The 26,746-nt window shown below is 42.7% G+C and overlaps 1 protein-coding gene across 1 annotated transcript in view; it reads left to right on the forward strand.

Moving 5' to 3' along the window:
• The window catches only part of LOC126188645 (odorant receptor Or2-like), a 40,237-nt gene extending 15,090 nt beyond the window's left edge, over positions 1–25,147 (forward strand). Inside the window, exons 2-4 of the mRNA XM_049930247.1 lie at positions 748–847; positions 7,164–7,265; positions 24,965–25,147. Coding sequence (XP_049786204.1) covers positions 748–847; positions 7,164–7,265; positions 24,965–25,147 — 385 coding nt within the window. The remainder of the gene's footprint in view (positions 1–747; positions 848–7,163; positions 7,266–24,964) is intronic.
• The last annotated feature ends 1,599 nt before the right edge of the window (positions 25,148–26,746 follow it).

The following is a 26,746-nucleotide window of genomic DNA, read 5'->3' on the forward strand; positions in this document are numbered from 1 at the left end:
AAAATAATCCTCGTTTTTCCCGGAAAATGTCCATTTAAACATACTTATCTCGTTCTAGTAGGAGACACATTTTTACACATTTACACAGCAAATGTTTGATATATGTAAGGTAGCACATTCTGTGCAGTACATTGTGACATTTTGTATTTCATACGTTGAGAAGGAGGAGATCTAGAGCCTACCCAGTGACTTACACTGAATTGTAGGTGATAAGGAAGCGAGAGTATATTGTGATAAGAAATTTTGTGTGGAGTCAGGGATCCTCCCAAATATGATTTAATAGATGTTGTGTTTCAGGGCGTGTGATTGGGAGTATATTTCAGGGATCAGTCCAACTCCCATGTGTACTCTGTTGTTGCACCAAAGAATCAAATAAATTCTTTAAACAGTTTAAAGGAATCTCGAAATAACTGTCAACAGACGTCTGTGAGTTTAGTTTGTATAACAGTAATATTGTATACCCTTACTGTCTGCTTTCGAGTGTATTTTGCATACTTTTAGAATTTTAGGTTTTGTAGGTGAAGCTTTCTTCACAAAAGTTGACAGTTCTAGAAGTTACTTTATGTTAAGAGGGTTCCTGCCACACAACTAAAACGGTAGTGAAATTGCTCGAACATGAATTACGTAACGTAACACTCAGGACCCTCAAAACTGAATAAAAATTGTTCTCATTTTCATTATTCAATGCAGATGGATAAAATGCCTAGGCTACTTGTGTTCTACTTTGAAATCGACTCGTCTTTACAGATTCGTCAAGCACCTGGAAAGCGTCATGAACCCTATCGCAATGATGCAGCTCGCTGTTGGAGTGTTTAACGGCTGCATGCTGATATTCCCGGCGACGTACGTAAGTACCATAATATATAGTATACAAGAACTCGGTTACTTTCTTAGATATCAGAAGAGAAAAAGTTACGTAAACGTTACCGCCAATATCCGTAACTTGCAGATTGCACAGCCGAGTGAAAGTCTCTTGTTGCTACCCATCATGTTAATGTTCTCTGTAAGATATTAACCTATCATTTGTTTGGCTAGAATCACAACTATTTCAAACCCCAAAGCAAAGAGGAAGCAATCGTCATGTGACATTATTTCCTCGAATTTCAACCAGTAGATAGCGTTCGATCCAGTGACATGGAAAAAAAGAGAGCAGCGTACAGCTTCTGAAAGAGTAATGTACAGTATTGTCGGCATCGGTAAAAATTATTTGCAAGTTTTATTCATCTGAAAAGATTTTCGGCAATCTACGTGATGAAGAAAAAATAAAGTTGAATGGAAGTCGACAAAAATGCAAATGAGATCAGGTTGACCGTATTGTTCTTAAAGCTGTATGATGTCCGTTGGGTATATATCATTTGGTATAATGCAGTATTTCGTACCACTATACGACTGGGGCTTTTGACAGTTGCAAGCATATTTCTTAATTGTCGATATTCACTTGTAACTTCCAAGTTCGTTTTTTGACGAATTATATTACTACTGGTATCAAGAGCCTTTTACAGTCGACTTCAAGATCAACAATTAAAATGTTTTTCTCCATCCTTCTCTCTCTGTCTGTTTCTTGCTTTCACTGTAGGACTTATACTTTTTCTCTTGTTAGATAAGCTTTTCGTGTAACATTTCGTAGTAATAATTTGTATCCTGAAGTTCTCAATAACCGCCTGCTATGTGAATATTTATGCCAATAATTTATTTTCTACTGCGGCAACACAGGAGTGCATTTCTTTCTTTGTGAACTGCTAATGTGTGAGGTCGTATAATCGGAAGACCACGCGCCGATAATGAAAATCGCTGTACGTATAACTGTAGTGAAAAGGCTTGGTACATTCTCCCAAAAAAATAAAGAAATTCTTCCACCTAATATTCAAACCAACAAATATAACAGTATCGATATTCTGTGATTTTAAATTCACGACTGTGTCTGTGCACAGCATTTCAAGTGCTGTGGCAACTATTTGACTTACTTCAGTATGAATTCTGTGTGTTTGCGTGTGTGTGTGTGTGTGTGTGTGTGTGTGTGTGTGTGTGTGTGTATGTGTGTGTGTATTTATTTCTGCTTGTCTGTGGCTATAGAACATCGAAAATAATTAAAGAAATATCGAAATAAGTTTAATCTCTGTGTTTTTTATCTTTGCCTGTAATTCACAGTCTATACACTCGAGTATGTGGACGAAATTTTTATCTAACAGAAATAGGAACAGGAAATTTTTTACAAATAACAGAGAAAACTCTTTCGGACGAACTGTCGGAAGTCTGAAACTTGCTGCCATAAAAAGAGTTTTTTTTTAATTTTTTCTGTTTATCATTCAGAAATTACATAATAACCAAAATCTACGTTCATGACCTACATACTTTGTGCTATTGCTTTTGCCCTAAAGCGAAACTCTGAGGTCTATACCAACATCTTTTTCAATGTTACTACAAAGAATAAGGATAAGACAGTGGTAGCAAACTTTGCAGGGCTCTTCAGAAAAATTCAATAAGAAGTACAGATATCAGATGTACTATAATAAAACTAATCTACCAAATTAAGAGACAGGTTTTCACTTTTTTGTCATATTACTTTCACTTTTGATTCTATCGTCTATAAAACACTTGTTCACCTCAGCTTTGACTCTGCGACTAACACTTTTATTTAAAAAACTTTAACGTATGTTTATTTTAATTAATGCTTGAGTCGGAAGTAACAATGTGAAAAGAATATTTCCTGACGTTTCCTTCTCTAAGTGTCCTGCTGGGGGGGGGGGGGAGAGGGGGGGGAGGGTAGTAGTACATACAGGATTATTCACAAGCACCTCAGAAGAGAACTACGAGATATATTGAAAACAGACATACATCAGTGTAGGGAGCAACACACGAAGTTTGTAACTCAACTGCTGGTGCTCAATGTGGGCTTCGTTTGTGATGTGGCAAGCGTCAGTTCGTGGTTGCAGGTTGTGGCAAAACGGCGACGAGAGTTAACAACGAAACTTGAGGACAGCACAATCTACAGATGCAAGGTGTAAGTTTAACAGTTCTTCTAACCTTTAGTAGGCTTCCCTTTACCAGTAGGACATTGATACGTAGCAACAAGTTGCAGCAAATTCCAACTGGTTCTCTGGTAACCTGTCATGGGACACATACGTCCTGATGGTAGTCAGAGGGAGACATGCGAACGTACAAGCTAATAGCAACGTGTTTTCCCTAACCTATTTCGTTCCAGTGTTGTGTACATCAGACACGAAGTTTTCTATATATTTTTTTTCGGAAGGTATTATACTACTTGCGAAATACAAAAATCATAGACATGGAAATTGTGAAGCTCCTTCAACACATGGATGATGAGTTTTATATAATAATATCATTTAGACTGCACTTTGTGACGTTAAACCTCGTTTTGCGTGTATGCAACACTGGGAAGGAAAGAGTTAACTGTAATTCTATACAGATGCTTACAATGAGTGAATAAAGCTAAGATATAATGGGAGGGTGGATTGATAGTCTGTAAAGAGCGTGGCATTTAACACTGTTTACGAAAATGAATATTTGTGTCTCCAGCTTCATTACCCTCACTAGACATGGCCCAATGAGATTTCAATATTCCTTTTGCCCCAGAAAAGAAATTTGTCTCTAAAGCTCCACCTTACCCATGTATAGCAGGATAGCGTCTTCGGTCGACGAAAACTGCATCCGTGAAAGACTTTTTTTGAGATTAGGAAGCAAAAGAAAGCTGAATTGGTCAGTAACTGGAAAATACGTTGTGTGGAATCTTATTTCTAAGTCTAATTCGCGTTCGTTTGACACTGCAATCGCGTTACGTGAGCTGATTCACTGTTTTGATTCGAGAAGTCTTCTCACGCCACACACCTGTTCGCTTCTAGTTCAACTGATTACTTAATCAGTACTGTAACGTTGGATAATAAGAATTCATCACTACTTTACCCTTTTCGAAAGAGTACGTACACACTAAGAATCTGAGTAAGACAGTCTAGTTTTCTATTTTCGTTGTCAAAATGGCTTTCACGTTTTTCAACTCATTATCGTTCCATACAAATACTGTGATGAGTACAGTATGGTCTCAAGCGCGTAACAGAGGATCTTAGTTTCGTCTATATTCAATGCTGGAAGTCGTTCGCATTATGCTTAAGCTATTCCAAAAAAATTTTGAAATGTCGTTCCTCGAGTGTTTTGTATCCGGTGTCGTATACTCAGTTTTTGCCTACCCATATTGTGTATCAGTTCGTGTAAGATGTTTGCCACCTCAATATTTTTACGAATCTTATTACAGTGTCTTCCTGTCACTATACTATGAGTTTTAGTGTTTCTACAGAAGAAACCACAATCAGAAACGTATTAAACCTGCAGCACTCCAGTGACTGCATGTAAACCCGTTTTCTGAACTAATCTGCTCCTCCCATGAAGACAGAGGATGAGTAGGTGAACCCTTTACCACTTCATCAGTTATTAGTAATACGTAGCAAGAATACGTGATTTAATCGGTGGTTACTAAGATCACGAATATTAAATTCCTTAGAGTTAACAAATAAAGATAATCACTGATTAATAAAATACATCATCTTGTAAATTAGTGTTTATTTGAACCCACATACACTTCCAATCCCCATCTTCATATTCTGCGGATAAAACAAATGGAAACAATCAAGCTGTGGATTCTAATATATCCACAAGATATGTATAACACACATGGAAGTTATTCGTACAAATTCCACTGTAGTAATAGTATTTCTAATTAAAAGGGGCAAGAATAGAAATATATTTCATGCTAAATGATCCATTAATTATACAAAACTGTTTATTTTTGAGTGTAAATGAATTGTTAACGGTGAAGAGTATATTGGACAAATAAAAAAGGGATATAATGTAAACAACGATACTGGAACCTGGCTGCGTAGTTGGTGACAACACGTGTTGTGAATAAGTTTTTGTGATATCAAATTTTTGCATGCTGTGAATATTTTTGCGGAAAAAGATTATCTGTAGGGTGTGTTTAGCGACTGAAAATTCTAGTTTCTTTTCTGTACATGTTGTGCTGTTCAATGATATATTGTGCCCAAAATACAACTTTTAGAGCAATTTATCGTGACAGCATCAAAGCTCTACCCAGAGTTGCTTATAATTTGGGGTAAATGTTTCATAAAAGAAAACGGTGACTAATCGCGGTTTCTTAAAATTGTCGGACCAAGGCACTGGAATATCGTTGGACCAATTGCATTAATCTACAAGGAGACTACACTGAAAAATAAAAAAGTTTAGGTGATGTAAGTACATTTTTTCTATTCCGATCCGAGAACTTTTCAAGCCACCCCCGTAATTTGACTCTGATAAACGATAACTAATAACAGTAAATGTGCTTTGACTGATTTGATATTAATAGTTTTTTTTACTGTCTGCAGATAAATGGAAAAATATTTAATTTACGTTCAGTAATGTGGCATAACTTTCAACAAGAATAATTTTACATTGCCATAATTACACTGCCGGAAAAAATTAGTACATCCTTTGAGACGTTTCCAATTCACTCAAGATTTATTGTTGCAACAGTGCGTATGAAGTACATGAACTGACTACATTTACAGATGAACAGCACAAGATTCTGAGATGCCAGGTATCGATCCATGTTGAAACACCCATATTAGTGTGTGGTGTAGCCTCCACGGGCAGCAATACATTCAGTCGATCATACAGATGGCGAATACTGTCCTGAGATACGTTATGCCACACCAGCTCGACATACTCACGTAGTTGTGTAAGAATTGTTGATTGACGAATCGCACGAGTCACTTCTCATGCCATCATATCCCACGTGTGCTCGATTGGAGACAAGTCCAGAGATCGTGCTGGCCAGAGAAACTGCTGCACGTTTTGCAAAGCAATTTGAGTTCCACGGGCAGTGTGTGGGCGAGCATTATGCAGCTGGAACAACACATCACCTTCCTGTTGGGAGAACGGCAAACGAACGGGTCTAAAGACATTCTGCAAGTATCGAGCGCTGGTCAGCGTTCCCTCCGGAAACACCGAGGGTGAACGAGAGTTGTAGCTGATTGCACCCCAGACCATAAGGCCTGGCATAGAACCAGTGTGTCTTCGACGAATGCACTCCAACAGACAGCGCTCACCAGGTCTACGTCACACTCGCAGACAATAACTCGCGAACACGCAGGATCTGCTTTCATCGCTGAAGTCCATGGCGCGCCATTCCATCTTCCAAGCGATCCTCTGCCAGCACCAATAGAGCTGCGCCCTTCGATGCTGTGGTGTGAATGGAAGACGGACCAGAAGAGTACGTGACCCCAGTCCGACTGCTAATAACTGATCTTCAATAGTTCGTGTTGACACGTCTGGTTTCACAAGCCCTCTTATATGTGCTGAGGTGGCTGTACGATCTGCAACTACTGCCCTTACGATACGACGACCTTGGCGGCCGTCTGTGGTGGGTGGACGTTCGAAACCTCGTCTATGGGTGTGAGAATTTTCACATGACCACTGATTCCAGCATCGTTGTGCAACTGACGCAGCAAGTCCAACATGTGTGCCAATTCACTGAAAAGATCATCCCTCCACTCGGAAGTCCACAACTTGACCTCTTTCAGATTCACTCAGTTGCCTATAGGAAGCACGAGTGCGTCTTCGTAGCTTGGTCGCCTGCTTGCTTCACACGTTTGCACCATACGGAGCCTTCTGGCTATGAGAATTCCCTATTAAAGGGTAGACACAGCTGTCACTGTGGTAGCTATGCCACTACGATATCTGTTGCAGGACGAAGCTGAAACCATTATCAGCACACATACTATCTCTCCTATCCCCATGTGCATATGCCATCAACGGACCACAATCGACGTCATCTTTTCAGTGGTACTAATTTTTTTCGGCAGCCAATGTTCACAATGTATTTAGTTCTTCCCAAAGTACACAGCACAGAAGAATAAGTTTTAATAAATGTGTGTGTGTGTGTCAGTAAGAAAGAGAGAGAGGGAGAGAGAGAGAGATAGTGCATGTTTGTTCGTTTTGGGAAAGGGAAGTGAGGAGAGATGAGGAGAGAGGTGGAAGGGAGACAGATGTTGTAGTTAACAAGTGGCGGGCGCTCCTAATAATATGACAGGCTCCTCATGAGCTGAATTCGCAGCTTCACTGACTGAAGTACTTTTTTCTGTGTGTGTCCACAGAGCTCGGAGAACGAAGCCCTGTTGAAGTGCTTGGCCGCCGCCCCCACCATCAGCGCTCAGCTGCTGCTCTACTGTCTGGGGGCGCACAGCGTGCGGGAGCAGGTTAGCAGCAGCTGTGTTCACCATTTTGTTTCTCTTTCCTGTAGAAGCGAATAATGTCTATAACCAAAATACAAGCTGCTGTCCAAACATTCCGCAAATTTCTATTTGTTCCCAGTGCTTTCCGGCGTAATACTGTTTCCACGAGTTGTGAAAACGACTGAAACGTATCTGAGTTGTTTTCGGATTTGTTGTGCACTCTGTCTCTGTTGTTACTCAGGTCAGACAGCAGGTTGCGTAAATATGTGCTTTTATCTGACAAGACGGTCTTAATGACTGGGCCACCTCAAATTCTTTTACAACTTATAAGACTTATAGTTGTTTCCACAACATAAATCTGTTAACTCAGTCCGACACAATTCTCAAAAAAGAGGATCGCCTGCTGTTAAGTACAAACTCTTAGACGTAATTGTCATAGTCATCGGTAACTAAGTGCGTTGCGTCAAATCGGATGAGAGCTACGTCGCTGAGTCGTATCTCGTTACTATCAACTTTGGTTTAAATTCTGTATTTATTGGTAAATGGAAATTACAATAAAAATATTAAATCATTTTTCTGGGGAAAACAACATATCCTTCTTTTTAAAACTATGACAACTTTCTAATACAATTTTTGTTATTTTAGACTACCGGCCGATGAAAATATATAAATATTTGTTCTCGACATACGAAATATATAACTCTGAAAAGAAACAAATACACACATCAAAAATACTGTTCACTCTCTAGAAATATTTCGTATTTTAATAGCACTCGGAAATATAATCTTCAAAGATGGTTTTTTAATTTTTTAAAGAGAAATCACCTTGTTGCTTTAAAACACTATTGAACTGATGTCCGACCACTGCCCTTCAAACCTTACAAGTATTAAGAAAATCGATAAGCGCAGAGCAATCCATGAGGCCCTCTCGTGGAAAATATCCCTTCGAAGTGTAAACAAGAATGTCATGAAAACTAGTACAGTTTTGAAGTAGATCATTCTCCAGAAAGAAACGATGCCAGATTGTACTGCTTTTAGGAATTGTAAACAGAAGCGAAGGTGGATTTCGTACGCTCTCATTTCTACGGAATGACGAAAGAAGAAATCAATAGTCATTTGAACTAAACAGAGGCAACACAAACCACACAGGAAATTATTACTTAAATAAAAGTCAATTTTCAGTATACCACGTTTCTAAAACGGACTAAAGGTATCAGATATGTTTTCAAAGTGCCATATAGATTCATCATCCCATACAAATAGTCCTAAAAACTTATGACTGAGAATTTTTAATAGCTATGGAAGTGCAAGTATGATTTGAAACGAGAAACGTGGGGTGCATGCTGTAGATAACAGTAGAGTGGTGAGCTGTTCATGCATCAATTTGTAAAAAGTGTAGTAGTAAAAAGGTGAACTATTCGTGCAGCATTATCTATTGAGTGCACCACAGGTTTTATGTTTGAAGCGTCATAGGTATTAAAAATTCACAGTCACACATTTTATCGACTATCTGTATTGCGTTAAGAATCTAGGAGAAATTATTTTATGTTTTTTAATTCGATTTAACAATGTGGTATACTAAAAACTAATATTTATTTACATAACTGGCTTTTTCCCAGCGGCTTCGCCCACGTACGTGTTGGATACATATCTCGTCAACTCTTCCTTCCCTTTCTCTTGATACATCTCCTCTTCTCCCCCCCTCCGTTCCCACCCCCTCTGCCCTCTCTCTCTGACCATCTATCTCTTCCCTGCCCCACTCTATCCATACTCTTCTCCCCTCTTGTCCCTCTCCATCTTTCCCTCTTCTATGCCGATCTCCTCTCATCCTCCACTCTGCCCATTTCCTTCTCACACCCCCGCCGCCCTCTCTAACCTTCTTCTCCTCCCCCTCTCTCTGGTCATCTCTTTCGCCCCACGGTGAAGGCAAAAAGAGAGATTCGTATCCACACTGAGCCCTCTTCCCACGAACTATTGGCGACTGGAACGGGAAAAGGGGGAAATGGCGGTGGTGCACAAAGTATTCTCAACTTTCAAACACCAGACAAATGGTTCAAATGGATCTAAGCACAATGGGACTTAACATCTGAGGTCATCAGTCCCCTAGACTTAAAACTACCTAAACCTAACTAACCTAAGGACATCACACACATCCATGCCCGAGGCAGGATTCGAACCTGGGACCGTAGCAGCAGCACGGTTCCGGACTGAAACGCCTAGAACTGCTCGGCCACAGCGGCCGGCTCACCAGACGAAACAGTGAGTTAACATTGCATTGTCATACAGTGCTGAACTACGCTGAAAGTTTAAAATCTCTAGCTCACTGGGAAGTTCATATCGCAAATGATTTTAGAGTTTAAAATCAGTTGCAGAATTTTTATCGAACAGACGAACAGAAAGACAAGAAGCGACCTAATAAAAACCTGTTGAAACGAATTTGCAGTTTACTAGGAGATTTTTCTGTGGCTTTTTTCAAACCTTATGAGTCTTTTGAGTATCAGAAGAATCTAGTAAATGACTCTTCTGAAGGATGTCTGTCACACCTGCATCTTTACTTTACTCTCTATGACTCTTAATGTTTCAGGTAACTGTTTCAATTTCTTCCAGTAAACATCGTTAGCAATGTAGGGATTTTTTCAGACCCTACATGTTATTAAAATCTCTTGCATACAACCAGCTGGCTTCATGGAACCTGTATCTGCAGCCCTTATTGGTAACGTAAGGTTTCGGTTTTTACTTTTCCACGGATGTCCGAAAATACCATGTCTATCTCAGTTCTATCACGGTCCAGAACACCAGGATTTGTTTCAGTTTGTTTATTACCACTGACTGTTGACGGGGATAAATTTTTAGCACTTTTATTTCGCATCTGTAATTGGTTGCTTCAGCGCTGTTTACAGTAATTAATCGTACACTTGAAGTTTTTTGCTGAACAAATCACCTTGGCAGTTTGTTATAGTCTCACCACGCCACAAATGCACGTTCATTGTCTAAATTGAGACATTCATATTTATAGCAGGATAGAGACAGTTTTCTACTTATATTTGTTCTTTTATTTTAATATTGCAGTGTAGTTTAACATTATGGGATATCAGTTCTTGTCATGCTTAAAGTTACCCTGAAAGACATTCAGTCTGAATCCGCAACTGATTCTGCAAAAACATCGTATGATTACCTTTTGTTACGCCTTCAGACGTTACGATGTTATCTGCCGTGATGTGTACTTCATTTTTAACATTTTTATGGTTGATATGGAAAACAAACTCTTACATTACCAAAAATTTTAGTCTATGTCCTTGTTAGCACAGCAGTTTGTCTTGTGAACTACACTGACGGGAAGATACCGTAACAACAAGAAGGAGTTTTTCGACATAAACAAATTTTGGTTCAAATGGCTCTGAGCACTATGGGACTTAACATCTGAGGTCATCAGTCCCCTAGAACTTATAACTACTTAAACCTAACTAACCTAGGGACATCACACACATCCATGACCGAGGCAGGATTCGAACCTGCGACCGTAGCGGTCACGCGGTTCCAGACTGAAGCGCCTAGAACCGCTCGGCCACAACGGCCGGAATAAACAAATTTTCCTGGGTGTGTTTCTACATCTGAAAAATGATGTCTATTGCAGTTTCGCGGCAGTCGCATAAGAGTGGCGCTAGTAGGATACTCTGAGATGCAAATCAGGTTTCCTTTAAATACACGCTGTAATGGTCGTGACCGTAAGTTACCTTTGAGACTGGACGTGGTGAGCTGATGTAACTCAAGAATGCCTTTAAGGCGACAAAGACGCCATTATCAACACCTCACTGAATTGAAGAGGTCGTGTAACAGTCACGAGAAGTTGGATGATCCTTCTTCGATGGTGCATAAATACTGCTTGGCATGAACGTAGCCACTGTACATGATTGCTGGCAGCGATGGTCACGAGCATGTACGTTTGCAAGAAGCCTGGGCTCGGGATAGTCACGTGGTACTATCGAGAGGGAAGACCATCGTGTTTGGCAAGACAATAGGAGTACTGTCGTGGCTATCCCACGCAGCCTGACTGCAAATTAATACGTCTATCTGGTGATTCGACTTGTTGTGCTGCTATTCAGGAACAGCATACCATGGAGTGTTTCCAGCAGAATAACAATCGCCCGTATACCGCTGTTGTAATCCAACACGCTCTACAGAGTGTCAAGATGTTGGTTTGGGTTGCTCGATCACCATATCTGTCTCCAGTCCAACATCATCATCGGTCGGAAACTCCAGCGTCATCCACAATCAGCATTAACAGTCGCTTTACAGACTGAAAAATCAACAGGTATGGAACTCCGTCCCACAATTCTGGCATCCTGCACCTGTACAATACAACGCATGCATATTTGCATGCTTCCAGCAACATTTTGTCTCAATAACCTAGGTATTTCAGCGACTTTATACTTCGGTATCGGCCGTTCATGCATTCCGTAGCAATTTGGACGAAATATAGCCACCATAGTTGCGTTTGGTCACTCACCCTACGCGCGAACGCTCTGTGCTTTCTTAATTTAGTGTGGCGAGTAGCTGCAAGATGAGTGCTTAGGTTAGTTTTTGGTGGGACCTTTTCCGTCGTCATGTTTCCATGAGTTTGCAGTTCTGCGCTGGATGATCCGAAACATCAGGGTGTCTGTATAAAGTTTTGTTTAAAACTTGGAAAAACCGCTGCTGAAAGGCAACAAATGTAGAAACAGTTAAGAATAATGTGCTGTTCATTCCAGTTCTGTTCACTTCTGTTTCTAAAATCATACATAGTTATTTTAATTCCTTTCTGCTTTCTTTGCGTTTCCTATTTCCAACCGGGTTTTCTCCATGGAACTGATCAACACCAGCTTTCAAGCCATTCTGAAGACGTTTCAAAAAATGTGATATTAACTTCATGGGGATTTCGCTGGATCAGTCGTGAGCATCTGCGTTGTCAGGAGTGATAGTACAATTATCGTACATTTTAAGTATCTTCTTCTAACGTTTCACCTCATCGACAGTCCTTGTGACTTGATGCGGCAGTTTCTTCACGTTCTCTCTTGTACTGACTGAACAGAAATAGCGTCTAGTATCTTTGGTTAGTTGTACACACATCAAAGAAAGTTTTGCGTCACCACGGTTTCGAGAGCTCCGGAACCTGTACAGAAAATTGGAGTAGAGATCAACATAAACATCATTTCCGCCCTTTTTATTGCTCATGAAAACCACGCATTGAATGTTGTACCACCACACAGCGAGACCTTCAGAGGTGGTGGTGCAGACTGCTGTACACATCTGTACCTCTAATACCCAGTAGCACGTCCTGTTGCACTGATGCATGCCTGTATTCGTCGTGGCATACTATCCACAAGTTCATCAAGGCACTGTTGGTCTAGATTGTCCCACTCCTCAACGGCGATTCGGCATAGATCCCTCAGAGTGGTTGGTGGGTCACGTAGTCCATAAACAGCTCTTTTCAATCTATCCCAGGTATGTTCGATAGGGTTCATGTCTGGAGAACATACTGGCCACTCCAGTCGAGCGATGTCGTTATCCTGGAGGAAGTCATTCACAAGACGTGCACGATCGGGGCGCGGATTGTCATCCATGAAGACGCCAATATGTTGCCTATATGGTTGCACTATCGGTCGGAGGATGGCATTCACGTATTGTACAGCCGTTACGGCGCCTTCCATGACCACCAGCGACGTACATCGGCCCCACATAATGCCACCCCAAAACAGCACCGAACCTCCACCTTGCTGCACTCACTGGACAGTGTGTCTAAGGCGTTCATCCTGACCGGATTACCTCCAAACACGTCTCTGACGATTGTCTGGTTGACGGTATATGCGACACTCATTGGTGAAGAGAACGTGATGCCAATCCTGAGCAGTCCATTCAGCATGTTGCTGGGCCCATCTGTGCCGCGCTGCATGGTGTCGTGGTTGCAAAGATGGACCTCGCCATCGCCATAGACGTCGGGAGAGCTATTGCGCATCATGCGGCCTATTGCGCACAGTTTGAGTCATAACACGACGTCCTGTGGCTGCACGAAAAGCACTAAACACGGTGGCGTTGCTGTCAGGGTTCCTCCGAGGCATAATCCGTAGGTAGCGGTCATCCACTGCAGTAGTAGCCCTTGGGCAGCTTGAGCGAGGCATGTCATTGACACTCCTGTCCCTCTGTATCTCCTCCACCAACATCGCTTTGGTTTCTCTCCGAGACGCCTGGACACTTCTCTTGTTGAGAGCCCTTCCGGGCACAAAGTAACAATGCGGATGCGATCGATCCATGGTATTGACGGTCTAAGCATGGTTGAACTACAGACAACACGAGCCGTGTACCTCATTCCTGGTGGAATGACTGGAAATGATCGGCTGTTGGACCCCCTCCGTCTAATAGGGGCTGCTCACATGCATGGTTGCTTACATCTTTGGGTGGGTTTAGTGACATCCCTGAACAGTCAAAGGGACCATGTCTGTGATACGATATCCACAGTCAATGTCTATCTTCCCGAGTTCTTGGAACTGAGCTGATGCAAAACATTTTTTGTGTGTGTCTATCTGGTTATTTAAAAATTAGTGTTAATCATATGGCAATTTACACATCATTTTATACATACTGCGAAATCCCCTGTTCGTGATTTTATCTTTCAGTGCAGAAAGCTAATTGTGGGCAGCCTTACTTTTCTAAGACTTAACATATGAATTTACATGTGCGCAATCTGAGGTGGCAAAAGCCATATTATACCCTAGGTGTAGATCCTAAAGTGGGGATTTGCATAATAAATTCGTGTGACTAGAAGGTACCTGAAAAAAAAACTGATCTGTCGTTTAAAAACTCAAGTGTATCGCGATTAATAAAATGTTCCGGGCTATTATGCCGTGGTTGAATTGATTTCAGCTTAAAAACAATGTTTCGTCCCCATCTGTGGAAGATATTTTCAGGAGAGACCGTAGCTACTGTCAGTAGCGAGCCAGGATGTGATTCGTCAACCTGAGACTCAAATTTAATCCCACAACATCGTAATGGATAAACCGTGGCTGAAAGCTTCATGAGTGGGTAATCAGATCCTACATTCAAGACACGAACATTGAATCTGCGACAAGAAGTCGTATGAAATTTCAAAAGTGCAGATCAAAATGACCGAATTCGCCTGTGCCACTTTTGATGCTCACCGTAAAACTTGGAGAGATTGCAGGGCACTCTCACTTCCAATTTGGTGTTATGCCGCTTCATGTTCTTAGGGAATATGATCTTTATTGCAATATTGACTTCATACATCATGATGATGGTGGGTAGTAGTTAATGCTCGTGCTTGCATGCTATAGGGAAGGAATAATAGTAAGCGTTACCTGTGTTCAAAGAAATAGGGCGCCGATTTAAACGACTGCAGTAAAAGTGCACGGTGACGGTAAGCTGAAGGAAGCACGTTTTTTTCTGCGGAAGCTAGGGGAGACATTTCGGATGGCCCAGTTCCGCGGTCTCATTGTGCAGGCACGTTGGTTGGCGCTGGTCGGGAGGCAGCCGCGTCCAGGTAGACTGACTAGCTCCAAGAAGTCGCCGCTGCAATGGCCAGCGCATTGTAGACCAGCGATAAAGCAGAGGATGGGCCATTGTTAGGCAGGAAGCAGACAAAACAAGTGTGAGCGTCTGCGAATTTCTGTGGGACAGGGCCACCGCAGCCCAGACGTCCAGACTCTGTTACAAAACATATTTGTGAAAACACGAGGCTTTTAGCGAGTATAGGACTGTTCACTGGAAACTTTGAAATGGATGCAACAGGCGAGATAATAAGGTTTTTATGGAGGGCTGTAGTTCTATCCTGGTCATTTTGTTAGCAAAAGACATGGCAAACACGTGGGAAAGAGGCCGCGAAGGTGAATATTTTTTTCCTTTTTCTCCCAATTAATTTTAAAGTCTCTATCGGTGTATGCAGAGCAAGGGCCACTCTACAGCCTCGTATACCAGGCTCCAGCTCGTGATTGGCTTGTGCTAAAGTGGGGGAAGTCTAAGATGTAAATGTGCTTTGCAACCGAGCTGAGGAGGAAGCGGACAGAAAGAGAACACACTCTTGTACTGGTACTTCATTAGTAAGGAACTGCAGGTCTCTACCTAAACGGCGAGACTTACGTCCTTTGCCAGTGTGCCACTTAGAGCCTGTGCCAGTTACCTTCTGAACTGTCAGAGGTACTGCTTCTAGCATCACGCATACAATGAGTGATGTGGGTGTACTTATTTGTCTTGAGTCGGCCATCTAAACGTTTGACATATTCCGTCACGCATAGTTGTGACATGGAGTCAAATTGGTTTGGCAGACCAGCAAACGGTCCACCTGCACACTTGAATCCACAGGGGTTTCAGAGGCCCATAGGAAAGTACCTGCATTCCGAATCAACCAAAAACAAGACCGCGCACTTACATTTTTCAGGCGCGCGCAATTAATAACAGATTGTGGCTGTCCATGACTTCAGTCGCCGAACGCATCGTGGTGTGCCGCCCTAACCGTTTTAGAAAACAGGTGGGGGCTGTCTACAAAGTCGGCCTGCAGAACATAAGAAAACCATTCTGCCCACAGCTCGGTGCCTATCTGCCCCCTGGCATTCTGCTAGGCGGCACAGCATTGTAAACCAGAAAGTGGCTTAACGCCGCCTGCTGGGCCACACCAGCAGTCCTTATCACGAATGGAATGCCTGGGCCTTCCAGTCGCAGCGCAAAGTGATATTTCTGGTCGCTCATCTCAGCTCCAGTCCTGTGTCTTCCCATACACATGCAAAAAAAGAAAATTAAAAAACCAGATAGTGCTTCACCACATCAAAGAAGGGAAATTACGCAGGGCATCTCAAGATCAGTTACTACTGTACAAGTGCCTTTTAATGAGTATTCTCAAAACCGCTAAGAAATTTATGCACTCTCATTCTCTAAACTATTAAACCAATATTACAATTAATGCAAACAGCATGCAAATTTGCCTGCTGCATGTCTATACAAAAAAGTACGTAATTTATAAATTTGTAGACGTGTTATTTACATAATTGATCACATCTGCTTTAGTATCCAACAAGGCCCGGGAGTTTAAGAATACAAATTTCGAGGGCAATCTTTAACAGTATGTCTGTCAGTTTGTCTAGGAAAACGTCGTATACACTCCACAGTGAATACATTTCGTTATCTGGTCGCCGCATGTCCCGTAGTTGGTCCGGATCCTGTTAAATGTACTCCATATTCTACACGTTTGTTTTCTACTTGGAGAAAGTTATGAACCTGTGGTGATGTGTTATACCATTACTGTGCCCAATCTTGGCGGAGACTGAAGTTATGGTCAGCCATGCTTCTAGCTTTCCTGAGAGGAGAATGTCTGGGGCGGAGTATGTTGATTTGGACAGCAGGTATGTCCTGATGAACTGGCAGCTGCTGATTTGGCACATTTCTTACACTCCTGCAAAAGGATATTCTTGCTTCTCAGGTTAGATGGTGGAATGCTGCTCAGGGCAAGAATCCAGAATATTGGAGTGGACTTAATTGCCCCAGTAACAATCCGCATCCTTTTTGATTTAGTTGCGCACCTGTTAATTTCATGTAGCTCCGTTTATCCAGTCACGGCTACTGTACTCTGTCGCTGAGCTACTGTACTCTGTCGCTGAGTAGAGAAGGTCAAGGACAAATGATCGTAAGATCGAAGCTGCAGAACCCCATGTGACACCACATATTTTTTGCTGGGTAATATTTCTGGACCTGAGTTTAGCTGCAGTCACTATATGATGCTGTTTAAATGACAGTGTTCTGTCAGGTATGAGTGGATATTTGTTGTGGGCCAGACGATTAGCCTAGTAATATGTATCCATTTAACGGCTGCCTAGGTTATTACTCAGATGAAACCATGGGGATTCTGTACGAAAATATTGTCCCGTTATACTTAGACCCTTTCTTGCTACATTTCCGGTGACCTCTGTTTGTGCTGTGCTGCTGTTACATGTTATCAGCATAATCAAAACTTCGTGGACTTAGGAGTATCTGAGGTAACTGCAATGTACAAGCTAAACAATAGCGGAACAGCGACTATGAATTGAAGTAGGCCATGGTTAAGAGTCTTCTCGTCAGTAGCCTCTTTGCCTGTTGTTACATGAAATGGTGTGTCAAGCAACATATTGTTAAGGAGTTGGGCTATTCTTCTACCCAGCTTCTACGTAGTATTACAAGGTGCAGACAGATCAATAAATACTGCATATGTCTTCAGTTGTTTCTGGAAGTCAGCTTCCACGTAAGTTGATAATGAAAGAACTTGATCGACACAGTTACAGTTTATTCGAAATCCGGCCTGTTCAACGAGAATGTTTCCAAGTATCTAGATGCGTATTCTGTCATGCGGCAGCCTCTCAGTAATTTGTATGTCTTACTCAGAAGATAGGACGCAACTTTGACTTTCTTTTGGGTTTACGTGGTTTCGAGACACCAGAGACCTTAACCTGTTTCATAAATTGTGGAATGGATTCTGTTTGCAGAATATTTCAGAGAAGCTGGACTAGTCATACCTTTGTACAGTTACAATAGTGCAAAAGGAATCCTGGGCGTAAGCCATCAAAACCTGGAGCTTTACCTGATCTGATATCATGTAAGGCCGTTAAATGTCTTCAGGAGTGAATGTTGATATTGGCTACGACGTGAACATCCTGTCATCATGGTTCTCAGTTCTCAGTTAACTTCTATGGCATGAGGACGGGAGAGAGATAGTTTAGATGTTGTGATGATGTGTGCAGCAAATGTATTCTGTTTTATCGGGCTGTTATTTCATGTTATACTATTTGCAGTTCCTATGTTATGTACACTACTGGCTATTAAAATTGCTACACCAAGAAGAAATGCAGATGATAAGTGGGTATTCATTGGACAAATATATTATACTAGAACTGACATGTGATTACACTTTCACACAATTTGGGTGCATAGATCCTGAGAAATCAGTACCCAGAACAACCACCTCTGGCCGTAATAACAGCCTTGATACGCCTGGGCATTGAGTCAAACAGAGCTTGGATGGCGTGTACAGGTACAGCTGCCCTTGCAGCTTCAACGCGATACCACAGTTCATCAAGAGAAGTGATTGGCGTATTGTGACGAGCCAGTTGCTCGGCCACCATTGAGCAGACGTTTTCAACTGGTGAGAGATCTGGAGAAAGTGCTGGCCAGGGCAGCAGTCGAACATTTTCTGTATCCAGAAAGGCCCGTACAGGACCTGCAACATGCGCTCGTGCACTATCCTGCTGAAATGTGGGGTTTCGCAGGGATCGAATGATGGGTAGAGCCACGGGTCGTCACATCTGAAATGTAACGTCCACTGTTCAAAGTGCCGTCAGTGCGAACAAGAGGTGACCGAGACGTGTAACCAATGGCACCCCATACCATCACGTTGGGTGATACGCCAGTATGGCGATGACGAATACACGCTTCCAATGTGCGTTCACCGCGATGTCGCCAAACACGGATGTGACCATCATGATGCTGTAAACGGAACCTGGATTCATCCGAAAAAATGACGTTTTGCCATTCATGCACCCAAGTTCGTCGTTGAGTACAGCATCGCAGGCTCTCCTGTCTGTGATGCAACGTCAAGGGTAACCGCAGCCATGGTGAGCCGAGAGTCCATACTGCTGCAAACGTCGTCGAAGTGTTCGTGCAGATGGTTGTTGTCTTGCAAACGTCCCCATCTGTTGAGTCAGGGAACGAGACGTGGCTGCACGATCCGTTACAGCCATGCGGAGAAGATGCCTGTCATCTCGACTGCTAGTGAAACGAGGCCGTTGGGATCCAGCACAGCGTTCCGTATTACCATCCTGAACCCAGCGATTCCATATTCTGCTAACAGTCATTGGATCTCGACCAACGCGAGCAGCAATGTCGCGATACGATAAACCGCAATCGCGATAGGCTACAATCCGACCTTTATCAAAGTCGGAAACGGGATGGTACGTATTTCTCCTCCTTACATGAGGCATCACAACAACGTTTCACCAGGCAACGCCGGTCAACTGCTGTTTGTGTATGAGAAATCGGTTGGAAACTTTCCTCATGTCAGCACGTTGTAGGTATCGCCACCGGCGCCAACCTTGTGTGAATGCTCTGAAAAGCTTATTATTTGCGTATCACAGCATCTTCTTCCTGTCGGTTAAATTTCGCGTCTGTAGCACGACATCTTCGTGGTGTAGCAATTTTAATGGCCAGTAGCGAAATAGGTCAAAATATTTCTGGTGGCTGGTGGCGCTTGGCGCCAAGACAATATTCATGAGATATTTTTTATTCTCTAGCTGAGAGGAAGACCGCAGGCACCATTGGCGCATACAGTTTAAGATAACCTGTTAACAAACCACGAAGACCTATATCGACTCAGGAAAAGCAAAGAACAGCCACAGTTCAAAGAATCAAATGGTGGTGAAATAGATCAGCTAGGAAATCGCAATGATCGCAGCAGGCCTATAGGTATCAATAAGAAAATAACAGTTAAGACCTCCAAAACTGAAGTTCACATATCGAAGCTGCAGCTTGCCGGTTCTAAAGCTCTCTCACTGGTGTGCCACGTCGCAGAGCTGGCTGGCCAGGCTGCGCACGGAGACGGCGCTCGAAGTCAGCCATCGATTCAGATCGGTCCACAGATATGCCCAGCAGCCACTCGCCGGACTCTGTGCCCAAAACGCACGGGCGAGTGCTCGCCTTGCTCGCCGGGCGGACCTCCCACACCGTCCTCCTCGCTCCGTTACCACCCCGCAACTCGCCACCCCAAGACGCGCCCCGTCCCCCGTCAACAGTCTCGAGCAAAGATCTTAGTGGCCTCAAAGCAGGACATCACACGACATATTGACCTAGTGGCGCTAGGAATTCGGAAGGCGACGCCAGCACGCTTTTTAATTAAAACAAACGTCATAAACACTCTACATCTTTATTCGTCATGCTGCTTATTTAATGATCAACATAGTTAGCCAGACGATGAACACATTTCTCACAACGAGAAACCAATTTGCTGATACTCTCATTGTATCACGGCTCAATTACAAAGGCCTAAAATAGTTTATGGTTCCTTGTAGTGGCGATTTTAGAATATGAAATAATAAAAATGGGAAGGGTGAGCTCATTTGTTTCAGAATGGAGACAATGAGTGAAGGAGGAGCTGCCTTGAAATCAAACAAATGGACAACCATCTCAAAGAAACCCCCTTGTGCTACAGTCACTTTACCACTATTTGCTCCCACATAAGCAACATGTAGTCAACAGTGAAACATGATAAAGATTTTAAACAAGCTTATCGTTAACCCTTTAACAACTGTTGTTCTGCCTACCGGACACGAGTCTAAAATTGAGAAACGATTCTGAGGTGGTGACTTCTACAAGAAAATATGTGTACTAAACGCGTAACGCAGAAATGTGTTGTTCAACAAAAGGTTCAAATGGCTCTGAGCACTATGGGACTCAACTGCTGAGGTCATTAGTCCCCTAGAACTTAGAACTACTTAAACCTAACTAACCTAAGGACATCACACACATCCATGCCCGAGGCAGGATTCGAACCTGCGAGCGTAGCGGTCGCTCTGTTCCAGACTGTCCAGACTGTAGCGCCTAGAACCGCTCGGCCACTCGGGCCGGCTGTTGTTCAACAAAATCATCATTAAGTACTACGCGTTCTTTACCTACCATATTTTGCTGTTCCATGTTGAGTAGTTTCACGTAACATACCAACGAAAAAAGTGAGTCACAGTTCATACTACCTAACCTCTGTTTTAGTCTCTGCGTATAGAAAATGTAATCATTACAGTACATATCTTTTTTTGTCTATGGTGTCGATATCGTACATAATTATTTCCAGTTGTTAACTTTCATTCATATCCCATTTGCATACCCGTCCATAAAAACGGTTTATGTTCGCGTTTTAAGTGTCTGTGGCTGCACAAAGACCTTGATTATTGGTTTTGAAACTTAATCTCAAGTGCGCATGCGAAACTTAAAAATACGGTGGCGGTCACAAAAGTGATGCTTACGCGTTTTTTATATGAAAAAGCTATTTAAATAAAACAAATGCTGTAAACATTTCTCATCTTTACTCTTCATGTCACATTTACAGCCCTTCGCCCTTGTAGCGTGTAACATGGCTGTGTGTAACGTAACTCTGTCGGCGCGTCAGAAACAGGGAGCGTCCACCCAGGAAACACGCTCTCCATTCGCATGCCAGTGCCGGACCACACACGAGCCCTGCAACATCTGCAACAACATTCCGACGCCTTGGACTGACTATCATCGTTCATCCTCCACACAATCCCGACTCGACCCCATACGGGTTTTATCTCTTTCCAAAACTTAAAGAACGGCTACGACGACTTCACTTTGACGAAACAGTGCAAGCAGAGGTGAGGCCGTGGCTCCGTCAATAAAGTCAGACACTCTATAATGACAGTATCAGCAAACTGATTTCTCATTGTGAAAAATGTGCTATTCGTCGGACTAATGTTGATCAGTGAATAAGCAGACATGGACAGTGTTTATGACGTTTGTTTTATGTAAATAGCTTTAACAGTTTACATATAGAAAATTCGAAAGCATTGCTTTTCAGTACGCCCTCGTAGCAAGTACAATGATCTTGACCTTCTCAGGTGTACCCCAGCTCCAAACACCAAACTAAAAGGCGATCACAATCAGCACAGTTAACTTTCTGACCGTGTCTCGTCTTGTGCAAGTGTGGGTGTAACTCACTTACTTCGCTGCAGAAATCTGCATGTTCTGGGGTTCTTCAAACAGGTGCAAGGTCACAATCTAAAGAATCAGGTTGGACACAAGTTTCAGAATTTTGAAATAAGACAATTTACAAAAGCCAAACACTTCACCTCTGAAAGCTGAACCAGTACTACCGTTCAAGTGGCCCCATCCACGCTTCTTCATTTATATTACAACAATGAATTGCTCTTGTTGACATTCTTGATTTCATACCTTTTGTGAAAATATTATTATAGTTTGGATAATCAACGAATTTCGAAATGAAAATATGGTTGACGGTTTAGAAAGCACTTTAAAAGATAATCATATCATGAATCCATCAACATTTGAACACTCAAATATTTAAAGATAATTACAACATATTACTAGCAGGTAACAAATACGAATTACTGTTACTCTGAGATGACAAAAGACAGTGGATAGAGACATTCACGTATACAGATGGCGGTAGTATCGCGTAAACAAGGTAGAAAAGGCAATACATTAGAGGTGCTGTCATTTGTGCTCAATCCCCCAATTCGCACGACGGGAATTAATAGACTTTGAATGTGGTGTGGTAGTTGGAGCTAGACACGTGGGACATCCCATTTCGGAAATCGTTAGAGGAATCAATATTCAGAGATCTACTGTGCCAAGTGTATGCCGAGAATAGCAAATTTCAGGCTTTACCTCTCACCACGGACAACGCAGTGAACGACGGCCTTTACTTAACGACCGAGAGCAGTGGCATTTGCGTAGAACTGTCAGTGCTAACAGACAAGCAACACTACGTGAAGTAACAGCAGAAACCAGTGTGGGAATACGTTTTATAACGTATCCGTTAGAACAGTGCAGTCTTTGTCTTTAATGGGCTATGGCAGCAGACGACTAACGTGTGTGTCTTTGCTAACAGCATCGCCTGCAGCAGCTCTCCTGAACCCGTGAACATAGCGGTCGGAGCTTATACGAGTGGAAAACCGTGGTCTGGTCAGATGAGTCCCAATTTCAGTTGGTAAGAGCTGATCATAGAGTTCGAGTGTGATGCAGAACCCCTTGAAGCTATGGGCCAAAGATGTCAACAAGGCACTGTGCAAGCTTGTGGTGGCTTTATAATGGTATGGTCTGTGTTTACACGGAATGGACTGGGTCCTCTGGTCCAACTGAACTGATAATTAATTGAAATGTTTATGTTCGGGTACTTTGAGACCATTTGAATTCATGGACTTAATGTTCCCAAACAACAATGTCATAGGATCACAGCTGTTCGTGATTGGTTTGGAGAACATTCTGGACAATTCGAGTGAATGATTTGGCCACCCGGATTGCATGACATCAATCCAGTAGACAATTTATGGGACATAATCGAGAGGTCAGTTCTTGTAAAAAAAAAAACCCGCACCAGAAACACTTTCCCCTTTATGAACGGCTGTAGATACTGCACGGCTCAATATTCCTGAAGGCCACTTCGAACAACTTGTTAAGCCCATTCCACATCGAGTTGTTGCACTATCCCAGCGCAGAGGAGGTCCAATACGATATTAGGAGGATCCCATGACTTTTGTGACCTCACTGTATGTTACTGTAAAGAAAACGGTACTGACATATTCTCCGTTATTTTACAACAATTACTTTTTTACTGCGCCAAGGTTTTTACTTAGAAAGGTCGTTAAATCTCAATTTCCAGTTCGTTTATGTCCTGACAATGATGAAACGTTTTACAATCAGATGATTTCGCGAATATTTCATCAATTTTTTTACTTAATAGCTTAAATACAAATTCTGAGTAGAAAAAGTGTTCTGTGTGGTGTCACCGCCAGACACCACACTTGCTAGGTGGTAGCCTTTAAATCGGCCGCGGTCCTTTAGTATACGTCGGACCCGCGTGTCGCCACTATCAGCGATTGCAGACCGAGCGCCGCCACACGGCAGGTCTAGTCTAGAGAGACTCCCTAGCACTCGCCCCAGTTGTACAGCTGCCTTTGCTAGCGGTGGTTCACTGTCTACATACGCTCTCATTTCCAGAGACGACAGTTTAACATAGCCTTCAGCTTCGTCATTTGCTACGACCTAGCAAGGCGCCATATTCAGTTACTTCAAGAATGTATTCTGAACAGATAAGATTGTGAATCATGTACCGTCAAGACCGACGTTCATCATTAATGGATTAAAGTTAAACATCAAAGTAATTACGTCCGCTTTCTGAATTCTAATTCGTTGTCATGTTCCAGACCTCACGTCAGTATAGTTCTTCCATCCTCACGCCAGCCTGCGTGAGCTAAAACTCGTGCATTTCGGCCTACATTCGTAACACGGTGTGGGCTCTTCAGCCAACACAACATTCAGCTCTTAAGTATACAACGAATGTGAATCTAAAAGTGTTCTCCCATGAGCCGGCCGGGATGGCCGAGCGGTTCTAGGCGCTACAGTCAGAAACCGCGCGACCGCTACGGTCTCAGGTTCGAATCCTGCCCCAGGCATGGATGTTATGATGTCCTTAGGTTAGTTCGGTTTAAGTAGTTCTAAGTTCTAGGGGACTGATGACCTCAGAAGTTAAGTCCCATAGTGCTCAGAGTCATTTGAACCAATTTGTTTTCCCATGAGTAAATGCAATACGCGATATGAGTATCACAATCTCCAGTTATAAAATGCATCAATAGATTAGTTTTGTCCAATCCCATTCAGCTACATTTCAAATGTTAGTGGACTATTTACGTAAAGTGGGTGGTTGTGATCTGTGAGGTGCATGTCCCAAGGACAGAACGCTCAGATGGTTTTCTTTTCCTCTGTTTTTGCGACATTGTTATTTATGCACCAATTGCTATCAGGAGTGAAATTATTGATGTACCACCTCCAAAAGGACCAGTGATATTGAAAGTTCAAACCAATGTTTGGGTTGAGGACAGCTATACTTTTACTGACTATTACTGCATGTGTGTGGGTGGGAACAGTGTACAGAGTGAACTATGAGGACAGCAACTGGGCTTCTGCATTCGCAGGGAGAGGCGGTGTCGCTGGGGGCCTACAGCTGTGGCTGGCAGGACGCGAGCGCCGGCTTCCGGCGAGCGCTGTTGGTGGTCATGGCGAGGGCGCAGAAGCCGCTGACGCTCACTGCCGGTGGCATCTACCCCATACAGAGGGCCACCTTCCTGTCGGTAGGCACCGCACTAGCACAGCCTTAGATTAGTATTATGGTGATTATGGAAACACGCTTTCTTGAGAGAGTTGTCCATGGGCTGGCTTAGTATTGTTCCATTGCCATGTTTATCCCACCACGAACGATAATTCGTTTTAATATCCCATCATTCATATTTAGATAGTTGCTGGAAGTAGAGAACTACGCTTCTTCTGTAATGATGTGGCTTGGTATCAAATTACAACCAAAACTCTAACGCCGTTATACAAATTCATCACCAGTCATTTATTTTATAGCATTGCAAACATCAGTGGCGCAGGCCTGTAGACTACCTGGGCCCCCACGGATTGTAAAGTTTAACTGTCTTGTTGTCGATTTCCGCACGTGAGTAATAACATTTATAGGATGTACATTCAAACAGTCAGATACCATTCCAACACCTACAGTTTATAGAGACTCTAAGTACAATTGCTTTCCACTTTTGCCTCTAACGTTGGATGTCTATTTTAAAATATCAGTATTCAATGTGATTTGCACATAGAATATATTTTTTTATTATAGAGGTGTCAGTTGTTTCCTCTAGACTCTAGTAATGAATCTTTTGCTTACTTCAAATGGAAATGTTTTGCATTGAACCCAACAAATGGTTCAAATGGCTCTGAGCACTATGGGACTTAACATTTGAGGTCATCAGTCCCCTAGAACTTAGAACTACTTAAACCTAACTAACCTAAGGACATCACACACATCCATGCCCAAGGCAGGATTCGAACCTGCGACCGTAGCGGTCACGCGGTTCCAGACTGAAGCGCCTAGAACCGCACGGCCACATCGGCCGGTTCGTTGAACCCAACCTTCAAAATTATGACCATCACCAGGAAACCACATAACTGTGACCAGTTACACTTACTGATGTTCACATTCTGTGTTTCAAAGAACGCTACCTACGTCAGAGTATGGAATTCTTGAAAGTATCAACACTTAGACGTGTTGCACATGTCACTTTTCTAGGCAGCCTGTGTCACCATCTTTCAGCACCTACAAGTTGCTTTTCGCACCGTATCTTACAAACGGGTACTATACTGAAGCGCCAAAGAAACTCGTATAGGCATGCATTTCAAATACAGAGATATGTAAACAGGCAGAATACGGCACTGTAGTCGGCAAAGCCTATATAGGGCAACACGTGTCTGGCGCAGTTGTTAGATTACTTACTGCTGCGACAACGGCAGCTTATCAAGATTTAAGTGAGTTTGAACGTGGTGTTATAGTCGGCGCATGAGCGATGGCACACAGCATCTCCGAGGTAGCGATCAAGCGGGATTTTTCCCGTACGACCATCTCACGAGTGTACCGTCAATATCATGAATCCGGTAAAACACCAAATTTCCGACATCTCTGCGGCCGGAAAAAGATCCTGCAAAAACGAGGCCGACGACGACTGAAGAGAATCGTTCAACGTGACAGACAAATTGCTGCAGATTTCAATGCTGGGCCATCAACAAGTGTCAGCGTGCGAACCATCATCGATACTGGCTTTCGGAGCCGAAGATCCACTCGTGTACCCTTGATGATTGAATGAAACAAAGCTTTACGCCTCTTCTGGGCCCGTCAACACCGACATTGTACTGTTGAGGACTGGAAA

This window comes from Schistocerca cancellata, chromosome 5 (genome assembly GCF_023864275.1).
Source record: "Schistocerca cancellata isolate TAMUIC-IGC-003103 chromosome 5, iqSchCanc2.1, whole genome shotgun sequence".
Classification (NCBI taxonomy): Eukaryota; Metazoa; Arthropoda; class Insecta; order Orthoptera; family Acrididae; genus Schistocerca; species Schistocerca cancellata.